This window comes from Varanus komodoensis, unplaced genomic scaffold, assembly GCF_004798865.1.
Source record: "Varanus komodoensis strain SLA01 unplaced genomic scaffold, ASM479886v1 scaffold34_1, whole genome shotgun sequence".
Lineage (NCBI taxonomy): Eukaryota > Metazoa > Chordata > Lepidosauria > Squamata > Varanidae > Varanus > Varanus komodoensis.
This window is the reverse complement of record NW_025335854.1, coordinates 1,544,476-1,570,370: the sequence shown is the minus strand read 5'-3', so window position 1 is coordinate 1,570,370 and position 25,895 is coordinate 1,544,476. Positions and strand designations below refer to the sequence as shown.

General features: G+C 40.7%; 1 protein-coding gene across 1 annotated transcript in view; it reads left to right on the top strand.

Moving 5' to 3' along the window:
- The window catches only part of CDC73 (cell division cycle 73), a 127,996-nt gene that overhangs the window by 6,313 nt on the left and 95,788 nt on the right, over nt 1-25,895 (top strand). Inside the window, exons 2-7 of the mRNA XM_044439335.1 lie at nt 4,252-4,357; nt 10,358-10,427; nt 10,937-10,999; nt 11,085-11,137; nt 12,256-12,344; nt 14,135-14,351. Coding sequence (XP_044295270.1) covers nt 4,252-4,357; nt 10,358-10,427; nt 10,937-10,999; nt 11,085-11,137; nt 12,256-12,344; nt 14,135-14,351 — 598 coding nt within the window. The remainder of the gene's footprint in view (nt 1-4,251; nt 4,358-10,357; nt 10,428-10,936; nt 11,000-11,084; nt 11,138-12,255; nt 12,345-14,134; nt 14,352-25,895) is intronic.

Below are 25,895 nucleotides of genomic sequence, written 5' to 3'. Positions count from 1 at the left end.
GGACCAATTTAAGTGTGTAGCTATATTTGTGATGGTGTGGATCCTGATTGCTTAACCTATGGGACAGCCACGTCTCCCAATGGGGTATTAAGTTTGCAGACTTCATGCTTAGTGGTCTTCTTTTTGACGGATAGGCTGGAAGATTATGGTTTTATATTGAGGCCACAGCTAGTTAACCTTCCTCAAACTTCCACTTGTCAGTTTTCTTGTGTCTTTCTGTGTTTGTTTTCCTTTATTCTAATCAGGAATCCAGAAAAGGCTTTGCTTAACAGCCACTTCAGTTTAAATCCTATTGTTTACTTGCATTACATACTATGCACTGCTGAGCATGACTCAACTGATTTCGAGTTTTTCCATCACCTCTGTCACACCTGATCTCCATGAGACTGAAAATCACAATGAGCAGAGGTTGAAGTTTATTACCCCATCCGGGGTATGAATAAGTAAGAGCTGTGTCCAAAGCTGTGTGATCCAGAGGCTGGTAAAAAGTGGGTAACCTGTGTCTGTGGAGTATTTCCAAGCAGGTCTTACCAACCAATAAGCAACACTGTTTGCTTTCCTTTGAAACCTTTAATATCAGCTTCTTTCTCTTTTTCGTGATAATCTTCCAAATCTGTCTGTTGCCCCCTTGTGTAGCTCACCCTCTACTATTGAAACTTGATTTATTTCTGTTGCACTTAGGCCCCAAAGATGCCTTTGCCATTTTCCTGGCATCCTTTTTAATTATTCAGCATACTATAACTCTTCACCTCCATTTTCTCTTGTTCTGCCATCATTATTAAAAACAGTCTGCAGGTCCAGTGTAGGATCAGGGAAGTATTGCTCAGTTCTTTTTATTTCTGCAACTATTTCCATTTCTGTTAAAATGAAGTTAAGTTCAGTATACATTTTTGACAGTTAGATAACTTCTGTTTTTCAGTCCAGCACTGCATAGTTTATTACTGTGTTTACTCCACATTTCTACAGAAGATTTTAGCAGTTCGTATGCTTCACACACACACACACACACACACACACAAAAGTGCCAGCTTACCCGAACCTGTGAACAGAGACATGGAAACAGTCCTGATAGCAAGTACAAATTTTCATATCTGCAGACAAATTAACCAATAGTGAATCTAGTTAATGCATTTTATATAAATATATTTTAATTTATATAAAATAGGACACCTTTTTAAAAATATAGCATTTTAAAATTCACATGCATGCAGATCTTTAAAATGTGGAACTTTTCTTTAAAAATCAGCTGCAGTATCAAATAAAAGAATGTTCATGATTGAGTGTAACAGTCACAGTTTAGGACTGGTACTGCTCAGAAACTGGAATCTCTTATGACAGAGAGTTTGGGAAGAAATCGGAACCAGTTTATGGTCCTTCTGAAGTGGGGCCCACTGCATCAAACCCCATATTTTGTCCCAGGAGGTGTCATTATCATCTTCTGAGCCTTGGCTCCTCCCCTTCTCCATTCTTGTTCCTATGAGATGCCACTGACTGCCAGGAAAGTCTGCTTGTTCATTAAGAGCTAGAGGCAACACCTGAAGCAGTGGCATTTTCAGAGAAACTCCTGAAAAGGGACCATAAAAACCTCACAGTTCTTCTCAGGCTGTACTGGAGTAACTTGCCAGTTCTCTGGTTCCTGCACCCCTGACCAAGGTGCTGAAATTGGCCAAAGCTCTGAACATGGCTCATTTCAGGATCACACCGGTCCTGCTCTCCTGAGCCATCACCCTGGGCAACTGAGGGATTTGAGCAGTAGCATTCTTGTAAAATGTACAAGAATGAACATCCCTCTATACTTGAAATAGATTTAGTTGTAGAAACTAAGTAGATGCTTAGTGGCAATGGAAAATAGGCAATTGCTGTGGTAAATGAAAATCCATAGCTTTCATATGCTGAAAAAAAAAAAAAAAGATCCAGCCTTGTCGTAGCAATATGAGAAAACCAGTAATGGGGACAATCCAAAATTTGTATTTAGCATGTAGCCTCCTCATCCATAAACTTACATGCTGATCTAAATCAACTAATAAGTAACTGAAAGAGTGAACAGGAAGCATTAGGTGAAGCCAGAATTTCAAAATTAGAGACCATTTTATCTTTCACGGAGCCCAAGTCTGTCCTCAGCTGCTGAACTGCAGCTTTCATGCATTTGTTGCTAGTCGTGAAGTCGTGTCTGACCCATCACAACCCCATGGACAACATTCCTCCAGGCCTTCCTGTCCTCCACCAGAAGACCCCAAAGATTGCCCATAAGAAAGTCAATTAAACTTCTCAGCATTTGAATTGTAATTGGTAAGCCAAATTTGAGCACCATAAAGAAGTTGACCAACTATTATAGCAGTGAGAACTTGCACTAGACAGAGAATATGATTACTCCCTTCAGAATAGAAGAACACTGAATAATCACAACATTACTTTGGGCATTATTAATAGCATAATTCCTATGGAGTGTCCGAGATGGAGAAGGGAGGAAAAATGCCCAAATACTTAACTGTTGAGAGTTGTTCAAGTGAGTGTCTCTCTGAAAAGCAATTATATTTTCATTGCATTTTGGGAATACCATGCACAGAAGATACAATATTTGGGAGTTCTGAGAGTCATATATGGCTATTGAATGGTATATAAAAGCAATAAATAAATGTAGGGGCCTTTGCTTTTACCATGTTTTCAACATAGTAAATTAGAGAAGGCTTCAGTTTTACAATAATTGGAAAATTACTTTAGAAAATATAAACCTTGAGACTGGGAAAGGCCAGCTTCATCTTCAACATAAAGTAGAATACACCCCCTGGTTTCTGAAAACTTTGATGCATGAAATGCAGAGCAGAAAGTTAAGGATCAAAACAGGGAACAAGATAATTTACGTACAAGTTTTTTAAAAGAAATCTAGCCTATTACCCTGTAAATCCTTTGGGTGATATAGCGGGATTTGAAAGATGGCCTCCCATTTTGCATGGAATTCCCATTGAAGTTTTTGAATACAGCTGCTCTGTAAGATAAAGCAAACTTTATCAGTTGATGTATTTTTTATCTTAAGCCGTATCAAAGGTAGATTTAAGATCCATAACATACAAAACAGTTCTAGGTTCTAGGCAAAATGGTTGGCATGCGAGGCTAGTCACAAAGGCAAGTATTCTATGCAAAAGGTGAGGAACTAAGTAGAGGCAGATTCTAAGCCCCAGTGCATTAAACAATTCCCATAGTTTTCACTGTCAAAAGTATCCTATTTTAGGAATACCAAACCCTATTCTCAGCCCTCTGCCACCCAACTCAACTCTGCATTTCTTTTCTCTCCTTCCTTCCCTCTCCCTGTTAGGTTCATTCTGTCTCTCTCTGTCTCTCTCTCATGAATGTGCCCCTCAAAGCAGCTGTCCTCTACTGATTCACACACATATAAACAGTCTGTGTATCATATGTGCCTATGTTCATGCCTCTTCATTTTCAGTCCTCTGGTTTTCTGTGATAATGGAAGCCAGCTTTGCAAAGGTTCTGCAGTTACTCTGTAGTTTAGCTTATTCCCTGTGACCCAGGCAAAAGGATCTTAAACAGTTAATCTGTCGACATTATCTTATGTATCTCAGGTGCTTACTCCTATTTCCTGCATTTAGGAAAGATAGTTTAACCGCCCTTTACTAGCGCCATGGATCAACAGTCAGTGTTGCTGTCCTTCCAGCTCTTTTTCAGTCAAAATATGGTACCTTTGAAAATAAGGGTAGCCCGCTGCAAGCTTTCCTTTTAAGTTACCATAGTGATTCCTGCTCGAATTGGTATCTCTTCCTTGCTTTTATAGAGTGTACCATCTTCAGCTATAATTCCCAGCTTTATGAGAATAAATACTTGCCTGTTTGAGAGGATTGCACTTAATAGAAGTAATTTCCTCGGTAAGACTCGGAAATGTCTTCTGTGTATGTTGGAGAGAGATAAATTAAAGAAAATATTATGGTGCTATCCCTTTATGTTGGATCTTCAGGGCTGTCCCAGTTGGCTTGTGGCTGTGGTAGAACCACTTTGGCTGTGGTAAGGTGAGGAAGGCCTAAAGGGCAGATGACTTTGATGGAGGGGAATGTAGAGAACAGCAAGGCAAACCAATAGGCAGCCTTTGTAAAAGTATTTGCAAGGCAGTTTTCTTGTAAACACTGGTTGCTTTAGCCATCAGTGTAGTTGAGGCATCCAGCTTTTTATGAGCAGAACCATAGGTGGTATATATTCTTTCCAAATAATCTCTAAAACACCCTTGTTTTCTGTCCTTTACAGAACAGGAAAAGAAGGCCAGCCAAGAGAATACTACACTTTGGATTCAATTTTGTTCCTGTTGAATAATGTGCATCTCTCACATCCAGTTTATGTCCGTCGTGCTGCAGTAAGTAGCTCTCAGAAGAGCAGCCTAACATTGGCTGAAGAAGTTTCTAAGCTGCCCACTTAACAACTGAACATTTGACTAATTTGGGAGTATACACTTCTGTGCTAAGAAATTCCATATACAGAAACTGCAAATCATGGTCCTCCAAGCATTATTTAAATTGGGCCCATTAGCATGAGTCCACTTAAAATTTCATGCATATTGGCAATTTTGCTTGATGTGAAATTTTATGTTAATCTCTTGGGAGGGACAACAACAACCAGGGCTGGATGAAATAAAGTTTTAAAGACTGAGGGTCAGTACTGGAAACTGTGTTGAGTGTAATTTATTTCTTTTACCAAAAAGTCTTTTAACTCTTCAATTGCTTGACATATTTAGCCATTTGGCACAGCAGAAAAAGACACTGTTTTCTAAGGTGCTGTGAAGGTGCAAAATGTTAAGCAAAAAGAATCTGACCCTAACCCTGTGTGTAATTCCAGTACCACAAGATCTCAGTTAAAATAAACCTGTTTCTGGAAGGTGCAGAGTTTGTTGGAGGCCATATCTGAACGAACAAACAAACAATATGAAGACTAAAGAGCCGTCAACACAAATATGTGGCAGAGTTGTGCAGAAGCACCTATCATGGCTGGGTTATTAAAACAACATCAAAATATGAACATTCTCTGGATGCACAATTAAACCCATCATTACAAAATAGAAGCACTATTTACTTAGCTTTTGTGCCACTGTAAAAACATTTTGCACCTTCATAGGGTTGAGTACCTTGTACCGAAAATCACACTGAAAAATATGCTTCAGCATAAAGCAAGAACTACAGAGGAAGTTCTATAATTTAAAGCATCTCTTAGAAAAATCATTTTCCTGTAGGAACTCAGAAAGCTGTGGAAAGTAAACAATGTAAGCTGAGTGACTTAAAAAAGGGAGATAGTGGGCCAGTTTGTGTGTTATGTAACCCACAAATTGCAAGGTATGTACTGCCTGTGAGCCTCTTGCTTTTACTGTGAACAATCTCCAGTTTCCATGTGTGAACCCAGGCTGATGGGTTATTCGGGGACTAAATTATCTGATGGTTATTCCATGGGTTTAACTGCAGAATTGTTTAGCCCCTGAAGCCCTCAGTGTTCTGGGTTCACACATCACATTGATGACCTTTGATTGGGGTGATTGGAGGCTGTTTCCAAGAAATGAAAGAGATTCACCACTACTTCCCATCCCTTCTAATTGTGGGTTAAATAATCCATGATGCACCAACTGGGTCAGAGTTTCAGCATCAGAAATGAGGGAAAAAGAGCTGTTGTGGCTTCACCTGTAATTTTGTATTTAGGTTCAAAATGATGGAATATCCCTGCATTGCTAAGTTTTTCATAGCATATTCATATTTCAGTCCTGTTTACCTGGAAGAAAATCCAATTAACCCTAGCACTTGGTTGGAATTGAAGGCATTACAATTTTAACTTTTGAGTGTCATGTGATAACTTCCTCTTTCAGTTAAATTGAATTCTAATATTGTATTTTAGTACTTTAATAGTAATTTAACTATTGGTATTTGAATAATTTTACATTTAATATTGTTGTTCACCCCAAGGCTTCAAAAAGGTGCAAGCTAGAAATCCAAACATGAATACTAATTTAAATTTGAAAAGGGAAGAATTTTTATTTGTTATATTCATTTTCTTGAGTGGATTCACATTTTATGGATAGGGAGTTAGTTGGTGAGTGAAATTTATTCTGGGGCATCCTGTAATAGGTGGCTGAGCAAGGGTTTGAATTTTGATTTTTAAATTCTCTAGCCACTGGCTTCTGTTGAATAATTTGCCACAATTTCCCAGATACTTCTTCTTTGGATTTCTGCTCATGCAAGCTCTGTTCTCTCAGTCATGTACCATAAAGAGCCCTGTCTGTCCCTATATCTGTTGCTACACCTCATTCTTTAAGAAAAAGTGTAAATATTAACAGAATTGGGAGTCAAATAATTTCTTGTCATTTCTATATTAAATAAAGCCAATTCAGTTGAGCCAGTTAAAGGCTTCTTCCTCGCTCAAGTATTAATGTGTCACTATGATTAACCATGCCAAAATGGTAGCAGGTTCCAAGCAAGTGTCATGATAGTTTCAAGCGGCAAGGAGGCCGCTGCAGGAGAGACGAAGGCCAGGGCACGGCTGCCCACCACCACTGGGAAGCCACGGCGGTGGGTGATTGTTGTTCGGGACTCCCTGCTCAGAGGCATTGAGTTGGCGGTGTGCCGCTCCAGCCTGGAGACAAGGGAGGTTTGCTGCCTGCTGGGCGCACGCATCGAGCATGTGAAGGACAGAGTGGAGTGTCTTGTTTGCTCCGGGGGTCGCCAGCTGCTCCTGGTGATCCATGTGGGCACAAACGACGTGGCCAGGCAGGGTGTGGTCAGGATCACCAGGGACTTCGAGGCCTAGGGGAAGAAACTCAGGGAGCTTAAGGCCCAAGTGGCCTTCTCTTTGATCTTACTAGTCTGGGGATTTGGGCCAGGCAGGGACAGGAGGGTCTCCAAGGTGAACAACTGGCTTAGGGTGTGGTGCCAGAAGGAACGCTTCAGGTTCCTCAACCACGGCACTCGGTTTCTTGCCAATGGACTTCTGACAAAGGACAGGTTGCACCTCACGAGGATGGGGAAAAGGTCCTTTGGAGATGCTCTAGTGAGCTTCATCTGGAAGACTGTAAAATGAGCAGGGGGGGTGGGGGCTGATAGATGAAGTACAGATTAGGGGAGCTCTGGATGCGAGTGATCACTCCATCCTTTGCTTTGAGATCAGGGGACTGGGGACGTGCAGCAGGTCAAGCGCTAGAAGCTGGGACTTCAAGAGGGCCACCTTTGGCCAACTGAAGGCCTTACTGGGGAAAGTGTCCTGGGATAGGTTACTAGAAGGTAAGCGAGTTGAGGAGGGGTTGATGGCACTCAAAAGGGAGGTTTTTGGAGGTGCAAGTCTTGACGATTCCTCTAGTTAGTAAGGTGGGGAGGTGGAGGAGAGTGCCGCCATGGATGCAAAAGGAGGTGGTTAGAGGGATTAGATGAAAGAGGAACCTCCATAGGAAATGCGTACTGGGGCAAACAGACAAAAGGGTATACCAGGAGGAAGAGGCCCATTGCAGAAGGATTCCTCGCAAGGCTAAGGCTGATTACGATCTGAGACTTGCCAAGAATATCACGAGCAACGAAAAGGACTTTCAGCATGTGAATAGGAAGAGGAAGGGGAGACAAGTAGTGGGACCACTAAATAAGGAGGAAGGAGATCCAGTGACTGATATGAGGGAACAGGCACAGATGCTAAATGACTATTTTGCCTCTGTGTTCTCCCCAAAGCAGGACAGGGGAGATCCGCATAGGAGATTAGATGAGGTCGGGGACTTAGGGGCGCAGATTAGAGTCATCCCACTTGAAGTTGAGGGACCCCTCAGGGCATTGGACATTACAAAGGCGCCAGACCCTGACGGGTTACACCCGTGAGTACTTAGAGAGTTGGCAGGGGTTCTCTCACGTCCGCTGGCCTCCATTTTTGAGGCCTCGTGGAGAACGGGTGAAGTTCCAGAGGACTGGAGGGTGGCATCAGTGGTCCCAATTTTCAAAAAGGGTAGTAGAAGGGACATGGGGAATTACAGACCTGTTAGCCTTACATCCATTGTAGGAAAAACAATGGAAAGGCTCATAATAGAGAGAGATCTAGTTATGCTAGACAGGGAAGGGAGGCTGGCAGCCACGCAACATGGCTTCCGCAAGAACAGGTCCTGCCAGAGAAATTTTGTAGAATTCTATGATAAGGTTTCGAGATGGCTAGATGGAAGGGATGCAGTGGATGTGGTTTACCTGGATTTCAGCAAGGCCTTTGAGAAAGTGCCCCATGATATCCTGGTGGAGAAACTGAGGAGTTTTGGGATACACCAAAGCACTGTCCAGTGGATTTTAGGGCATGGTTGACTGACCGAAAGCAGAGGGTAACCATTAGTGGAGAATGATCGGGATGGCAGCCAGTGACAAGCGGGGTCCCCCAGGGCTCTGTCCTGAGGCCGATCCTGTTTAATCTTTTCATAAATGACATGGAAGAAGGGCTAAACAGTCTGCTGATCAAATTTGCAGACGATACTAAAACTGGAGCATTGGCCACAACTGAGGAGCAGGTAGTCCAGATCCAAAAGGATCTGGACAGACTATGGAAGTGGGCAGGAGACAACAGGATGGTGTTCCATGTGGATAAGTGCAAGGTCTTGCACTTGGGGCATAGGAATAGCTGTCATAAGTACAGGTTGGGGGACAAGTGGCTGGAGAGCAGCACTTGTGAAAGGGACCTTGGGGTACTGGTTGACTGCAGGCTGAACATGAGTCATCAGTGTGATGCGGTGGTCAAGAGGGCGAACGCCACCCTTGGTTGCATAGCCTGAAGTGTGGCTTCTAGATTGAGAGAGGTATTACTACCACTCTATACGACTCTGGTGCGCCCGCAACTGGAGTATTGTGCTCAGTTTTGGGCCGCTCATTACAGAAAGGATATAGCCAGGTTAGAGTCAGTGCAGCGTAGGGCCACAAGGTTGGTGGCCGGTTTGCAGGGGATGCCATATGAGGCGAGACTGAGGGAACTGGGTCTCTTCAGCCTGGAGAAGAGGAGACTCAGAGGCGATATGTTGGCAACATACAGGTATGTGAGGGGATGTCACACGGAGATGGGTAGAGACCTGTTCTCCCCTTCAGAGGAAGGCAGGACACGCTCCAATGGAGCAAAACTCAGGGAACCAAGGTTCCATTTAGATGCCAGGAAGCACTTCCTGACAGTTAGGATCCCGAGGGTGTGAAATGGGCTTCCACGGGAGGTGGTTGAGGCCCCATCAGTGAGGCTGTTCAAAGGTAGGCTGGACATGCACATGGCGGGCATGTCGTGAGCGGAGCTGGCTGGAGCCAGGGGTCAGACTAGACGGCCCAGAGGCCCCTTCTGACTTGCTCTTTTTTCTGTTTCTATGGTATTTACTTTATGCTGGTGTCAGACTACATCATGCAATTGTGTAATGATTTCACTAGTGGCCTCTTCTGGACAGGGACAATTTAAAGGGAAAGGGAGCTTATAAATTCCCTTCCTGCTGATTTCTTCCTCCATTTCTCCTGACAACCCATAGCTTGCCAAGCACATGTCTGTAAATGATGGGTTAAGTAACTCTCTTACACTTCAAGCGACCCTTTCCCAAAGCTGCTTTCCCTTGAAAAAGGAAATTTTAAATTGGGACTTTTAAACATATAGTTGCATGCAATATCAAGTTAGTAATTCTGTTATGTAGGGAAGTAGAGCCCAGCACACAACTTAGTGTCATACTGTCTGGCACCGTGTTGGCAATTCTCTCTGGCACCTCACTCCAGATATCATGGAGATCTGGAAATATTTTCATCATGCAATGGCATGGCAAGAATCGGTGGCACAGCAACTGGTAGGGAAAAGGTACGGCAACTTTCTGCAAAGTGCTGCAGATGTGTAAGCCTCTATTCCTTTGCTGTGAGCCATTGCAACTATTTTGGCTTGTCAGAATCGCACAGCCTCCCAGCTAGGTGATCTCATTACTCCAAGCATGGCTCAGATTTGCTTGGGTTCGGTTCCAGGCTTCAGGGGAGAGAAATTGATAGTTATGCCAGGGCAGCAGGATTTGTGGATAGTTTCCTTAATTCAAAGGAATATATTTTTAAATCTGTTGCTCTTTATAGTTACGAGCTATGAAGAAATATGCTCAAATTTCTTGGCAAATTCAGTGGAGAATCACACTTCATTAACCTTTCCTTTGAGAAAATATGTAAATCATACATATGATACTGTGGTTATTAAAACTAGTTAAATCTTGGGAAAAATGCTGAGTGTCATTTTCCTGATAAAAGTTTTAAAATTTCAGTTTACATTAAAGAAATAGGAATACGTTCACATACACTATTTCGCTGGATATGTTTTGAAACAAATTCCAGGTTTCTGTGCTTCTAAAAGCATATTTTCATTCCTTTAGACAGAAAACATTCCTGTGGTAAGGAGACCTGACAGAAAAGACCTCCTTGCATATCTAAATGGCGAAACATGTGAGTTAAGAATGTTTAACTGTTTCATGCTTTTGCTGGTCACAGGATTTTTCCTCTACCTGAAATTATACCTGGTAAATTGAAGGGTAGTGATATTCTATTTCCTCAGACATTTGGAGACTGAGTAATGTTATTGTCCCCTTTTTTACAAAATTAACGTAACTCTTAAATGTAAAAAAGTAATCAGATTAACTGAATTTGGAGTTTAAAATGAAGTTTGTATCATTTTCTGCATTTCCTTTCAAGATGAGTTTTAGCTGTCTTTGAGACCCTGTTAAAATTGGAAACAAACAGCAGTGAACGTTGAAATAAAACAAGTAGCAGTCAAGGTATCAGTGTGGTGCTAGGGCACTTTTTAGATTAGTTTATTACTGTGGGCATGTGATCAACCAATTTTAAATGTTAGTATAGTTTTTCAGTCTTATATTCAGTTGACTGCTTTGTTCGTACATTTAAAAACACTTCTTCAATTTTCTTTTTTCCATCTTCTTTTCCATCTTTCTTTTTAGCAACATCCTCAAGTATAGACAGAAGTGCACCACTTGAAATAGGTCTTCAGCGATCTACTCAAGGTACAGTTTGGTTACTGGATGGTGTAATGGTACACTTTGTAAAGGACTGTCCTATGTATGATATCTTCCTTTTCTTCCTCTGTAGTTAAAAGGGCAGCTGATGAAATATTTGCAGAAGCAAAGAAACCAAGAATAGAGGTAAATTAGCAAAGTTTTGTGTAAGGTTTTTACGGGGTGAAGTGGGTTTTGGTTTTATTTGCTCTTAAAACCTTTCTGACATGTTTCTCCCCTTGGTATTCTCATGGTGCTTCGTATCACTATATTGCATTTGTACAGCAAAATGAAAGGAAGCAGGCCATTTTGTCTTTCACTAAACAGTGTATAAATGACAATATTCTGGATTTAAGTAATTGTTCAGGCTCATGCAAGGGATCTGTGGTAGGTCACTGGGATTTTTTTTTTGGATGGTTTACCCCATGCCATATCACAACCCTGTTTTGCAACTTGGGCACCAAGATTTAAGAAAGATGCAGAAAAATTAGAAACAGTCCAGAGGAGGGCAATAAAAATGATTCAGGGTTTGAAAGCAATTGCCCTATGCCCAGAGGAGAGACTGAGAGAACTGGGCATGTTCAGCCTTCAGAAGAGAAGACTGAGTGGGGGGAATATCCCCCTGTAAGAATCTGAGAGGCTGTCACTAAGAGGAAGGACAAGATCTCACTCATACCAGAGTGTAGGACACGGAATAATAGGCTCAAGCTGCGACAACCCAGAGTCAGTCTAGATATCAGGAAAAGTTCCCTAATTGTCAGAGCAATGTGACAGTGGAACCAGTTGCCTAGAATGGTCATGGGCTCTCCCACACTAGGGGCATTCATAAAGGAACTGGAGAGTCATCTGAGTGGGATGGTGTAAATTGGACCCAGTGGTCTTCTTGGCCCCTTCCAACTCTATTATTTTGTGATTCTATGAACTCTTCATATTTCAAGTAGTTTGCCTTGCTTTATTGGGCAGGGGGCTTTGGGTATCAAGGAAAAAGGTTTAAAACTTGCCTGAGCTTACGATAACTAGTTTCAAGGTAGTCTGCGTCCTTGGGATTGCTTCTTAGAGTTCCTCCTGGAAGATTTTGTGAAAGGTGAAGAATGAGTAATATATCAAGTCACCAGTAATTGATTAAGGGCTTCCAAAACAGTTTCTTTTGTACGGTTATAGTTTGGAAGTCCAGCTGATTTTTTTTTTAATTTATTAAATGTAGACGTCAGTTGATTGTCCATGAAGGGAACAGAGACAGTCACAAATGCTACTCTTCTTCCTAGGATGAAGAGTGTGTGCGGCTTGACAAAGAGCGGCTTGCAGCTCGACTGGAGGGGCACAAGGAAGGCATTGTACAGACAGAGCAGATCAGGCGAGTCTTGCTTTGTTCATGATGCTGCTAATTGGAGAATTGTGAAAATGCTTTTGACGGGCAGGTCTTTTTGAAATGTGTCCTGGCCAAAATGGCCAACTCAACTGTTGAAAACTTGATTTAGCCTGAAATGGAAGTGAGGATCAGTCAGAAAGTGTTACTAACTTTTAAAGAATGTATTAGGAAAATAGGTGTATTTAGTTGTCCAAATACCTTTTCAGTAAAAGACATCAAATGGGATTCCTCTTTCATATAAACAAATATGCTTAACATTTCTGCTACTGCATGTGCAACTGTTGCTATCATTTTTGCCTAATTAAATATCACTGAATTCAGTGTAGCTTCGTCTGACCCACTATACCAGGGGTCTGCATCCCGCGGCTCCAGAGCCACATGTGGTTCTTTCATCCTTCTGCTGTGGCTCCCTGTCACTCAAAATATGTGTCACAACCACCAATGTGCAACGCCCGCTGGCACGCAATTTATTGAGCTTTTCGACCCTCCAGTACACGCGATAAAAGGATGACAGCACACAGAAGCAGATGGCATTTTTGGTTTGTTGCAGGTGGATAATTTAAGTTCGGCTTTTCATTTCATAGATACAAGGAGGACTCAAATAGACATTGAGTATTTTATATGAAAGTAACCTTCAACCCAGCGTCTTTTTTTTTGAAGTTCAAAATGTTTTTGTTGCATGCAGAAAAAAAAAATTATTTTCTCTGTAGCATTTCTTCATTGATTTCATAAATGCAACGCACTATAGCTTTTTTTTACACATAGCATAAAGGTAAAAAACGATATATGCAGTGTTATCTTCATTTTAGATGTCAAAAGGGTTTTGTGGCTCCTGGTGTTTTCTTTTCGGTGGGAAATGGGTCCAATTGGCTCCTTGAGTGTTTAAGGTTGCCAACCCCTGCACTATACGTCTTATGGCCCAGCATACTTAATTAGATTCTGTTAATTAAGTTGGATATCATGAGGGTATAGAGAGAGAGTTGAAGGATTCTAGTTGGGAATCTAACTTGGAGCTTGAACACAGCAAGAAGTACTTTGATGATTCTGTAAATGATCTTTCCTGGGAGTCCTCATGTTTCACACAGAAATAATGGCAAGAGGTAGGACAATAGCGGTCAAGGGTTAGAAGTGAATTCTCCTGGGCATGATTGGAGCCACTCTTACACCATGCTTTCGAGACCCATCTCCGTCCAGAGGGATGCTACAGTCAGTGGTCCCGAGGACTTCTGAGCTGGCCAGGAAAGCTAATACTGCCACAGTGCCATTTATCCATTCCCTGACATAAGCCATCCAGCAGGGAAACCAAGGCAGACTCAGTCCTGACCTCAAGCCACAAGCCAGGCTGGAGGTGATACAATTTCCTTCCAAACTTTCAGCACAGAGCGACTTCCTTCTGAGTGGCCATCCATAGGATTGCACTGTAAGGTTACAATCTTAAATGTGCTTACCAGGGGAATAAGCCTTATTAAATGCAATGGGACTTAGATTTGAAGAGGCGTTGATAGGGTTGTACTATAAATAAATACTATTTGGCTGGTTTCCACTGTGTGTTTGTATGTGTGTATGAGGGAGGGTGAGAAGAAGATACATGTGTGTCTACATTTTAGGGATGGGGCAGGATTAGCAGAAAAATAAAAACATTGGTAGAACAAAATTGTATTAATTTACAGCTAGATTACTTGTGTTTTAACAAGGGAGCATTTATCATGCTATTGTTACATAGCCAAATGCTGGTTTGTAATTCCACTCAATCTCCTCACACAATCCTTCTTTAGATCCTTGTCTGAAGCCATGTCTGTGGAAAAGATTGCTGCCATCAAAGCCAAAATCATGGCCAAGAAAAGATCCACTATTAAGACAGATTTGGATGACGACATAACCGCTCTTAAACAGCGAAGTTTTGTTGATGCAGAGGTTGATGTAACTAGAGACATTGTCAGCAGGGAAAGAGTGTGGCGGACAAGAACTACTGTTTTACAAAGCACAGGGAAGGTAAGACCTTGTTTTACCAGAATTGTGTGTATTCAGCAGGTAGATACTATGTGTAGCTTAATTATTCAGTAAGAGCAAACTACTTTTAAAGGTTAAGTGCAATAATACAATGACATATACATGCATATAATAGCCTAACCATAGTAATACATAATAGCCTAATTATTCTGATTTTTTTTTGGTGGGATATAAGTTTCACTCTTTTCAGTAGCTCTTACTTCAAATAAATGTGCATAGGATTACAGCTTTCCAACTTCCAATGTTCATCTTTGCAACTTTCCCCTCTTAGGTCATGATTGCATTGTTTAACTGTGACTTCAGTCAATCATTTATTTATATCCTTTTCTGTCTTAAAAGCCACTGATGGTGATGGTTAGGTTTTTGGTCTTGTTTTAATTTATTAATCTGATGTACCTAGGACTACATGGCAAATATATATATATATATATTACTGTGACCTCCTAAAAGCTAAATTCTCTTCCAAGTCAGAATATGCTGCAGAGTAAATTTATCAATAAATAAGAAAGTAGGTGGATCTCTTATGCAAAACATTTCAACATATCTAAGTATTTGAAAGTAAGTGCCTATTTGTTCATCTTCAGAAAGTGTTAACTGTGAATTCTACCATTGGTTCTAGTCAGTATTACTCTACATCTTTCCATGTGTTTTGTAAGACAGATTCCCTAGAGAGGATACAATTCTGTTTAGAAACTACAAATACAATTTTAAAAAGCAATACAAGTATGCAGAGCTGGAAACTGACCTCAGCCATTTCTTTCCTGGAGCTTACTTTCATTTCATTCAGACAGTTCACTATGAAGCTTCCTGGTTGGTGGTAGAGCCACTGGGCTGGTTTGTATGTAGAAAAGAGCTCACCCTAGATCTCTTAAGCCTCTGTGGATTGCAGTGAATACTTTGCAAAATTTGCCCATTCAGTGCCCAACCATGGCTTATGCTGAATCCAGAAATCGTGGAATATGTGAGGGTTAACCTGGTTTTGCACAGTACGACAAGCTTAATATCTGAAATGGTGACTTGCAGATGCCACAGCTGAGCATGGCTTAACTAAGGCATAGTGGACTATTTGATCATATGAACCAGGCCATTGACTGAACCAGGAATATCCTTAAAGTCCCAGGCAGTCAGCAGTGTAGCCATGGAGGACGATGACACAAATAAGGATGGGGCAGTTGGATTCAGCCTTCATTCCATTCCCTCTAGCCACTCTTTCACTTAGGGAATATGAATTGGAATCTAGAGATAACATTTAACATGAATGCCATAAATGTATTAAAATACTAGAGTCAGTGTGTTCTTCAGAAAGAATTGACTGCCACAGAAAATGTGCCTACCCTATTCAATCAGGTTTCTGGTTTAGCTTTCCAACTGAGAGTGACAATGGATGCTGATAACCACCATCTATAGATCCATCTCCAAGTGTCCTTTCACGTTCTAGTTCTTGTTGGACCACACAACAGTTTAAGATGAATTGATACAGACAGCAACAGACTACTATTTGATTTCTGTACCACCCAATAACTGAAGCCTTCTGGGTGGTTCACAACCATTCAGAAAAATTACAAACCACAACCAATACAATATTAGAATGCATTGAAATAGTCAAACTTGAATGTTACTAGAGCAGAAATTACTGAAATTAGGTTATCCCTCTCGAGATAAGGGTGTACCTGAGCCATTAGTCAAATCTGGTAGAAGACACTTAATGCAACTGAGACTGCATGAGGCTCAAGTGACAAATATGGCTCTGTGGCCCAAACTATTAGTGTATGCCTTTAGAGGAGTTTAGCGTCTCCCTTCCTGTCAGAAGAACCATGCAGTAACAGCATCTCAACCTTTAGACAAGGTTTAGACAACCTTGAGTGACCTTCAAGCGCCACTGCAGAGTGGATGCTCAGGCTCAATCATACCAAGCACCTGGGTCACTTCTGCATTCCTCAAATCAACCAGGGCTTCAACATGACTGCCAGCCGTATCAGCTGGAAATCCTTCTAGAGGTCTCTAGAACCTGTCTGGATCCAGGTTACTTAGAGGGTGGTCTGTACAAGCTTGAGATGTGGGAGGCAAGTGTTACTAGCATACTGGGACTAGGGTGTGGGAGAAGAATGGAGGTTTTGGCAGAATGCTCGAGGGCCAGACGCAAAGCAAGTCTCAATATCTACAGAGGTCAATTACCGGCAAACCATGGCAGGATGGCAGGATCGTAGGTAAAGGCAAAGTCCAGGTACGGGCATCCTGAAGTTGGCTATACTTTTCAGACTGACTGCCTCATTCACTATTGAAACATGATGAAGGGTGGGAGGCCTGCACATTTGATTATGTACCAATATGGCATTTAAAAGCAGCATCTGGAGATCGGACAGCAGGCTGGCAAGTAGCCACCTAAGCTGCAGGTGCATGTGACTGAGACTTCCAGGAATTGGAAAGACATTCAGCCAATAGCTGGATGCCTTTGCCTTTGTAAGTGAATGACTCCAGTTCCTCCGAGGGAAACAATCTGTCCATCACCCCGACACTTACTGGCTTAGCTGTGGACAGAAAAACTGGAATGAGGGAAGCGTTGACCCACTTGACCCTTCTGAAGCATTTTGAAAGCTTCTGTTACTCCAAGATTCTTGCTTAATCTGGATCTGGAGTTTGAAAAGGTTCCAGATCCTGTGTTAAGAGAAGACCCTGTGTCAGCATCTGAGCTGTCAAACCTCTCAGGCATAGTTGGTCTATGTTCAGGAAAACGACTTCAGGTAGGGCTTTTGCTTCTTTTGTATCTAGTTTATCACGTGACGTTTATTGAGTCTTATTAGGAAAGGTTTTTCACCACTTGAATGCGATTAGGGCCACAGGCAATAGGTAGTTTTTATGTGATGTCCTTCACATCACATGATAGTAAAAAATTCTCAGGTTGGTGAAGGATGTCATAAAACTTCCACCAAGTGTTTTCAAAGATAAACGTCCATTAAATCCATTTGCCAGCTCTGACCCTCAGGCAAGAAAGGTGTTTTATAGTATACATCCTCTCCTGCAAGTTGTTGCTTGTGCTGCTCTTTGAAGAAGATGTGATACAGTAAGCAACTCCCAGGGTTTTTTGTGCATGTGAGAGAGGAAGAGAGAAAGAAGAGCCAGTGGGGTGCAGTGGTTAAGAGCACGGGACTGGGACTCAGAGGATCTGGGTTCGAGTCCCCGCTCCGCCATGGAGCCAACTGGGTGACTTTGGGCCAGTCACAGACTCTCAGCCCAACCTACCTCACAGGGTTGTTGCTGTGGGGATAAGATGGAGGAGGAGAATGATGCAAGCTGCCTTGAGCCCTTTGTAGGAAAAAGGCAGGATATAAATCGAAAAATAAATAAATATTTATTTATTTATTAATTAAAACATTTTAATAAATAAGCAAACATCCATTAATGTCTGTTCTGAGCACAAATGTAATATGCTACTACTGATTCCCACAGATAACCTCTGATATAATTTAACAAGCAACATTTCATTTGTGATATGAAGGAAAAACTGACAAAAGAAAAAGTCATTGCAGCGTCTTCTTCATGCCTTGAACTGAAGGTGCTCATCCCAAATGTGGATCAATTGGAGTTGTAGCTTCTAGAGTATTAGACTAGCACATTGAGAAATCTGAGGAAGGAGTCTATGTGTCAAGGATTTGAGGCATTCCAAAACATGCACATTTCCATTGCTTATCAAGCAATCCAGATTTGTAAATGTTAAACCTTTTATGATTGTTGGTTTGGAAGAATAAAGTGGAATATAGGACTGATTTGGATGTGGCACTGGAACCAAGATTTAAGGATAACTTACGGGTTTTCTGTTGCCTCCTCCCATTGTATACTTGATTTTTTCTGAGGCTCCCTTGCTATAGCTTTGGTGGCATTACTGATTTAAAATGAACCTAGTTGACTGGATCCTCAAATGTATTTCAATAGTTCAGATATGCTGGCAGTGAGAACTGTTTTTTAAAAACCACATTCCACAGGTATGTTACAAAGTCTCTGATATAATTTTCACTATGCCCTGTCCAAATATTACAGCTGTTGCAGATTCAATATTGAACAAGTAGATCACATAAGCTGCTGTCTACCCACAACAGTTTGTAATACTGGTAGACAGAGTTTTTAAAGCAAGCCAGACTGGCTTGGAACAAAATTTACAGTGCAGAGTAGTATAACTGCAGTGTGCATTTGTTAATTTTCTGGTGAAATGCTCTCCAAATTATGGGAAGTTAAGTGTAACAGGCATGAAAATAGGTCTAAGATTAGGGTGGGAATTGGGACAGTGCCTTCGGAGGTTACCAAGGCACTTTGATGGCTTCTTATGACAGGGACATTCTCCGATGCAGTTATAAGGAAGGAACATTAGATGTGATCACTCTCCTTGGTAAAGAGTGCTGGCAGCCAGAGATGTGAAGAATGATGACATGACATGGCCACAGAAGGCATAGTCGAACTTAGAATTTGGGATCTATATTGGATATAGTGAGGCTTTATAAAACTTGTCTGCAGTCAAAAATTAATCTTAACCTTCTCTGTGTTCCTGTTCCTTCTGTATTGCTTGTACTCTTTTCTCTTGCTAGTTTCTTTTCATAATGCGTTGATTGAATACTTTGGGGAAGATTCATTTTTCTCTTACTAATCTTCCTGCTCAGACGGCTTTCAAAATGGCCAGCTACCCCACAGACCTAGTATTTCATGTTTTCCATGTTAAAGATCTGTTCATGCTTGCTTATGTTTACTCAGAATAAAGCCACCTCCTCACCTTTTTGAGATGATGCTGCATTCTCTGTCTAATAGTTACTAGTAGAGGAATGAAGGAAGTAAAGATTGCCTCACACTGTCGTTGGCGCTTTGTAGAGATCCCTTTTGTAACTTGACAGCTGTGGCTATAACTGAAATTTTAACCTTGGAGACTAATTTTTACGTTTATTGATGGAGTGTTATAGTTTATATAACCTTTAATGCATAGCTTTTTTCCTTTTTCTTATTAGTTTAACCTTGTTTCCTTGCAGTGGCTAACAGTGAGTTAGTTTGTTCAAAGAGAATTTCATTCTCAAAGCAGTCCCTTTAGGTAGGTAGTAATGCAAGAAACCTGAATTCTCAAAAGACCACCTTTACAGTAAAGATTTTAGTTTGCCTTTTAAGATGCTGAGCTGTTTTAAGTTTGCTTTGTAGGTCTGCAGCTCAGTGCTCTAGAGGGAATGGAAAAAGAACATCCCTTTTCTCTGCCTGTTTCCCGTCTGAGCACTAGGTGGTGGTCTTGTTCCATTTCTGTGAAATTTTTATGCTGGAGAACAAGTCTGGAGAACCACCAGAATGCTGGATTTATGAGTGATGAGTCTGCCTATGCTGTAAGCTCATTTCATTAACAAATTTTTAGTAACACTTCCTTTTGGGTGTCTAGCACTACGTAATAAGACTATCATGAACATTTACATCAAGATGATTTAAAATGCCAGGAGAAAAGACCAATTAAAATAATTTGAGTTGAATGAAGTTTCCCATTGTGTAATATGCATGTTTCTTGATCAAGCATGTGTACAAATTGGTCACTGACAAAATGAAAAGATACTGGCTTGCAACCAAATATTCCACCATGCAGGCATGGAATTGGGGGTTGAAAAATTCTGGGTGGTCTTCATAACTAACTATTTTCCTTCATAGTCTAATCAGGGCCTCCCAACCCTCTATGTAGTATTTGGAGGATCAGAGGGCTTTGAAAGTTCAGGAGAGGATAAGGTGCAGAAGAAATGCAGTAATACAAAAACATCAGTATTCCCACACGCGTGCAAAGCTATTTGTCTAGTCAATAATATCTTCATCTACCCTTGAGAAACTACTTCGTGCAATTATATGAGCATACTTGTTCAGGCATTGCCAAAAGCCTTTTACATAATTGAATCTGCTCACCTTTACATATTGTTCTTTGAAATATACTGACACACACACTCATAATGGGAGAGAAGCATTAGCAAGTCAGCTGTGGAAGCTGCAGAGCTTTTCTGGTGTCGTTCTTTCTCCCAAGGCACTGATGGCAACCATTCCAAGGGCTTGGGACATCCAGTAAGCATTGCAACATTTGCCTGAAGCTCTCAGGGTCTAGAGTTGAGAAGACTTTCCCCAGTCTGGTGCCCGTTGGATCCATTTACTAAAACTTGCCCCATCATCCCCAGCCATTAAACAAGGTAGAAAGCAAATAGTAGAAGTGTGAAACAGGTGGCCCCTTGCCCATAGTGGAAGTGTCTATGTGCAAAGAAAGGGGATGTTTCTTAAAATGAATATGACTTTTGTAGATGCCAGTTACAGAAAAGGAAAGCTGAGGCTTAGAAGGGAAAAGAAGTTTATGACCAAATCTGCAAACAGCATGCTTTATTTCTACCCCTTTTTCATTCCACATGTATTACACTATGATGGCTGCAGCCTGTGGAAAACACATCTGCAAAACCTAGGTCTGTAAGGTGATGAGGAATTTTGTCGTAAAGTGTTCCAAATGCTGCAATTAAATTCTAATTTTTTAGTTTTTTCAGAAGAATTCTGGCAGCGCAAAGGCTGAACTCTCAGCCCTACTCCTAAAGTTCTGTCAAGCTGCAACTTAAAAACAAAACTTTTTTTCTCATGTTCATCTTTCTTTTCCTCTAGACCGCTGGTGTCTATTTAATCTGATAGAAATAATTGGTGGTTTTTGAAAGCGTGGTTCAGAGTCCTACTGTGTGGTCCATCTGTCTGCCAAAGGAGGATCAGTGACAGGGAGCTTGGTTTTCCCTCTCTGCCAAGAGGAACACTTGGTTTCAACTGCTTGTAGCCCCGAGGCTGCAGAAGAGTGCAGCAAGGATGCCGACAAAGGATGATAAGCCTGGCCCAAGATGTATTTAAATACTCACATATAGCCCATCACCTTGTTTGGGGTTTGAATCACTGATTTCCCTACTCTTTCTTTTTTCTCTGTCCTCCTTCCCTTGCATCTCTTGTCATTTTAGCTTGTAAGCCCAGTGGCGAGAGCAGTCTCTCTTTCTGATTGATTTGGGATGCTTTGGGTGACAATAATTGTCTCAAAAGTGGGGTAGAAATGCAAATAATAATCAACTCATTTATGTAGGATATCATTTCCATTGATACCACCTTAAAATGTTAACTCCATAATTACCTTTTCAATTCCCCTCTCCCATGCCAAGTCATTGTGATCATCTGTTTAGAGATTTTGAAGACTCGAAGGCTGCAATCGTGTATAAGCCATGGCGAACTGAGGTACATACTGCCCACCTGCTTGGTTGTGCAAGCTGGAGTGGCCACCATGGCGGAATATGTCATGTGAACCTTGTGTGGTTTAAAAAAATGGGCTTGAATATTCATAATGGTTTTCAGTGCATGATGCAACATGCCGTGGCTTAAATAAGCCATCATGGGCTGTGGTGATTGTGCAAACCGGCACTGGGTCTCACTTTTGAGTAAACAAGCTTAGAAACGTGTAAGTTTAACATTAAAGCCCAATAATGGTGTGTGGCAGGGGAATGAGTAAACAAGCAGATTAACGTTATAAAGTGTTGTTTTCCTGACTTGCTTGGGTACATTAAAGGGCTTGCGTTCATTTAGAACAAAATGAATTAATCAGCCTTCTCTTTCACAGTGAGGACTTCAAATGGCTTATGTGTAATATTCTTTTAATATAAAAATACTAGTAGAGTAAAATGTGATAATGCAAGGCAAATGAGGCATGAAATTTGTTCTGCTAGACATAATCTGCACATTTTTAGTGTCAGGTCCTATATTTGTCTAGTAGGCGGCAGTCCTAGTACTGCAGACATCTATTAGGGATAGCCTTTGCGAAGAAAGTCTGAATCAGATATTCTGTTAATGAAAGGTGTATTTATTTTCTAAAATTTTTGTCAGACACAAAGAATAAATTGAGTGAAATGCCATCTATTCTCTATATTCTTGATAAGTTTGTTGGATTCTTATAAGCTAATAAAGTTCTTAATGACTATTTCTAGAACTCGTGTTTGTGGAAAATAGTTATGGCCATATGTGATGGCATCTAAGAGGCAAATGAATTCTAAATCCATTACTATTCAAAAATGTCTCATTATTTAAGACTGCTATTTTTAAATATGAGTTTGGATCATTGATAGATAACCACTGTCCAGTTAAGTTGCAACACTCACTTGCTACAGCTCTGCCCCTGTAATCAGTGCACAGTTCTAATTACAAGTTGCAGACTGGCTGCTGTCTTTTGATTCAAGAGATATTTCCAGCATGTCTGAGGGTTCAGAAGAAGTAGTTTACTCTTGTTTTCAATGAATATTTGTTTAAAAAATTGATGCATTTCCTAACTGCAATTCTATTTATTAATGATCATGTACATGAAACAAACTATAAGTGTGCTAAGAAAATAACAAGGGTCACTAAATTATGGTTAAAATAATCCAAATATTGGCAGTTACTTAATTTTGAAACCACTGGAATGGATTAGCTTTCTTGAGAAAATAGAATGTGGGTGGGATCCATTGAGGCCCTCCTGCTGGCTAAGCTACTTTGCTTCTTCCTGTGTAGCTCCCAAATTTGTTCCATAGGGTTGGGGGTCCTCTGGAATTGATTTGGGGAATTGAAGCAGTCCTGTTCAGTACACCTGTCTTCTGAGTTTAAAGAAATCATAGATTGCCGTTTATTAATCTTTCATCCCAACACAAAACTAACTGCACTTGTAATGTTGCTGTGCTTTAATTCAGCATAAGAACGCAGTGTGCCCAAAAGCATATTCGGTGCTTTTACTGTGAAGGTTCAGTTACAGATGCCCATTTCCAGAGATGAGTAAGAGGGGTCTCGCAATTCTCAATGCAAAAAAATACTGAATAAAGTTTGCAAAAAGATAAATTGAGTATATATAATGCTGGTTGCAGATTTCAGTTTTTTTCTGTGCCAAGTTCATCTTGCCAAACAGAAACGAATATGGAATTGAGTGCCATATTCTCTGAGATTTGTACATATGTCTTTGGGCTCCTGTTTTGGTGGGGCAAGATTTTCAAGATTACCTGTCAAATTCGCATTCTATCCATTGTTTGCCTAGTCAGTTAAGGCTCTGGGCTGGAATGGTTAGCAATAGCAGATCTCAGTCCAAGAACCCTGACATATTCCCCACCCCCTGCACAGCTGCTTGCCATTGAGATGATGTTATCCACATACAGGCAGAGGAAGATGGGTTCAGTGTTGCACACAGTGTCTAAAGGACACAAATACATTGCCTTCAAAAATTGTTCTGTGTAAGTTGATACACTTGAGCCATATGTAGCCGTGTATGCGTATTTGTACCGATCATTACCTTATTGTTAGTTTAATTGTCTGAAGCAGATGCTTATTTCTTATATGTAAAAGTAGCCAGGCATAACAGATGGATATTTGCACTGTATGTGTGATGCTACTATAGTGTAGTCAGCCGAACAAATACAAATAGCAGCTTCTCAGCCTACGGCCAGTTGAAGCACATGTTGGCCTGCCAAGAACTTTTCAAAACACAGAGCTTGAGTCTCCTTATTTTCAGCCATTCAGTTACATTATGACCTAGTCTAGATGATCAAATCTGACTTGATGAATCGACATGTGGACAAGTTTTGTACATTCTTTGTTTCGTGTGAGCAGGTTAACAATCAGGGAGACTGTAATTAAATACAGTTCTTGTAAGTTTTCTAGAATAATTTGAATTGGAAAATTTTCTATGCCTATTAGTGTAATTTGGCCCAGAATTCTTATCAGTTTGTATCAGGAAATGTTCTGAAGCACTAGATCAGCTTTCCCCATTGTTTTAATTACCCTTTTGTGGTCATGTGTGGGACTTGAGCATGTTTATTCTACTTGAATTTAGTAAGCAATGTTGAAACAAAGCATCCAAGTTCTCTTTGTTCTATTGCCCAATAAACATTTGATCTGAACCATTTGAGGGGAAAATAAAGCACGCCCTGTGATTTTAAGTGGTGTGTAGATTTTTAAAGACTAAAATTAAAGTCTATTAAAATGTATTTCTCATTCAAAGTTTAAATTTAAGTGGGGGTGAGAAAAAGGTAATGAATTAGTTGGTGAGCTAATGAGTGTTAGTCACCCAAAGTAATGTCTGTGATATGTTGACATTTGGTCATTTACAATTGCTAAAATTGCCCAGCAACCTTAATGCTGTATTTGTAATTGGCATCCGCTTATTGTTATTAATGTGGGGGTGGAAAAATTTCCAGTACATGACTGACCACAGCTTTCACTTGCATTACAACTGAGAAACCATGGTTAATAGCGCCTTAGAGGACAAAAAAGATGGGAAATAAGTAGCTTATTAAATACGGCTTCCAAACAGGATATGAAAACATGACATAAAGTTGACTTAGGAATCCTTGCATATTCAGAACCTGCTAATCGGTTTTTTGCTTTGGATGTAATGGGAAGTAATGGCTTGTTTCCCAGCTTGTACAGAGGGAGGAGGGAAGCGGGAGGCAAAGGGACTAGGTTGTTACATAAAGTCCGTGCCAGTGCTGGTTAAGTCTGAATTTATCATCCAAGGATGACAAACAGTATGTATATTTTTTTCTGTTATTTGTTGTTGCTGAAAAATCCCTTATGATTTTTAGGCCATACACATGGCACAGTAAATGAGAGAATAAAAATGATGTTGTTCTGCATAGTTTCTCAGTAAGAAAGGATTTGACATTTTTAATAAAATGCAGGATCTCTTGGCATTTACACTTTTCCACTAAAGAACCTAGTTATGCTGTATTCCTTCTGAAATAAAATGGTTTGTCATCCCGCTTCGAAGAGTTCTCTGTGGGGCCCACATTTGATGTGTACAAATACTTAAACATCAAAGATGACAATCGTGAGATTGAATATAGATGTCTTTACCACCTTTCCTAATATCTTGGACCCTAAAATAAATATTGATGTTCCTCCAGTCAATAATGCACAGTATTGTATGACTGAACTTTTCATGCAGTTTTAAATGGATGCCAAAAAATAACAATATATTCTGACCTAAGTATATTCTTAGGTGCATACAAGAACTAGCATTGCTTAGCTTAGGGGAAAAAGACATGTAAGGAGAGGCATGATGGAAGTATGCAAAATTATCCATGATGCAGAAAAAGTAGATATTTTTCCTTGTCTCACAACTAGAACCTGGAGTCATCACATAAAGGTGACTAGTAAGAGATTCAGAACACATAAAAGGAAAACATTCTTAACACAGCCAGTAATTAAAATTAAGGAATTCTTGCAGTGATGGCTGCCAATTTGGATGGCTTACATAGGATTGAACAAATTCTTGGAGGATGTGGCTATAAATGGTTACTAGTCCTGGAGGTTCTGTACTACCTCCAGTATCAGAGGCAGTACACCTATGGATCCAGTTGCTGCAGAATATAGTGGTGGGGGGGATATTGCTGTGCTTATGTGCTACTTGGCTGACCCTCTGGGCAGTTGATTGGCCACTGTGTACATAGAATACTTGATTAGATGAGCTTTTGATTTGCTCCAGGATGGCTGTTCTTGTGTGTTTGC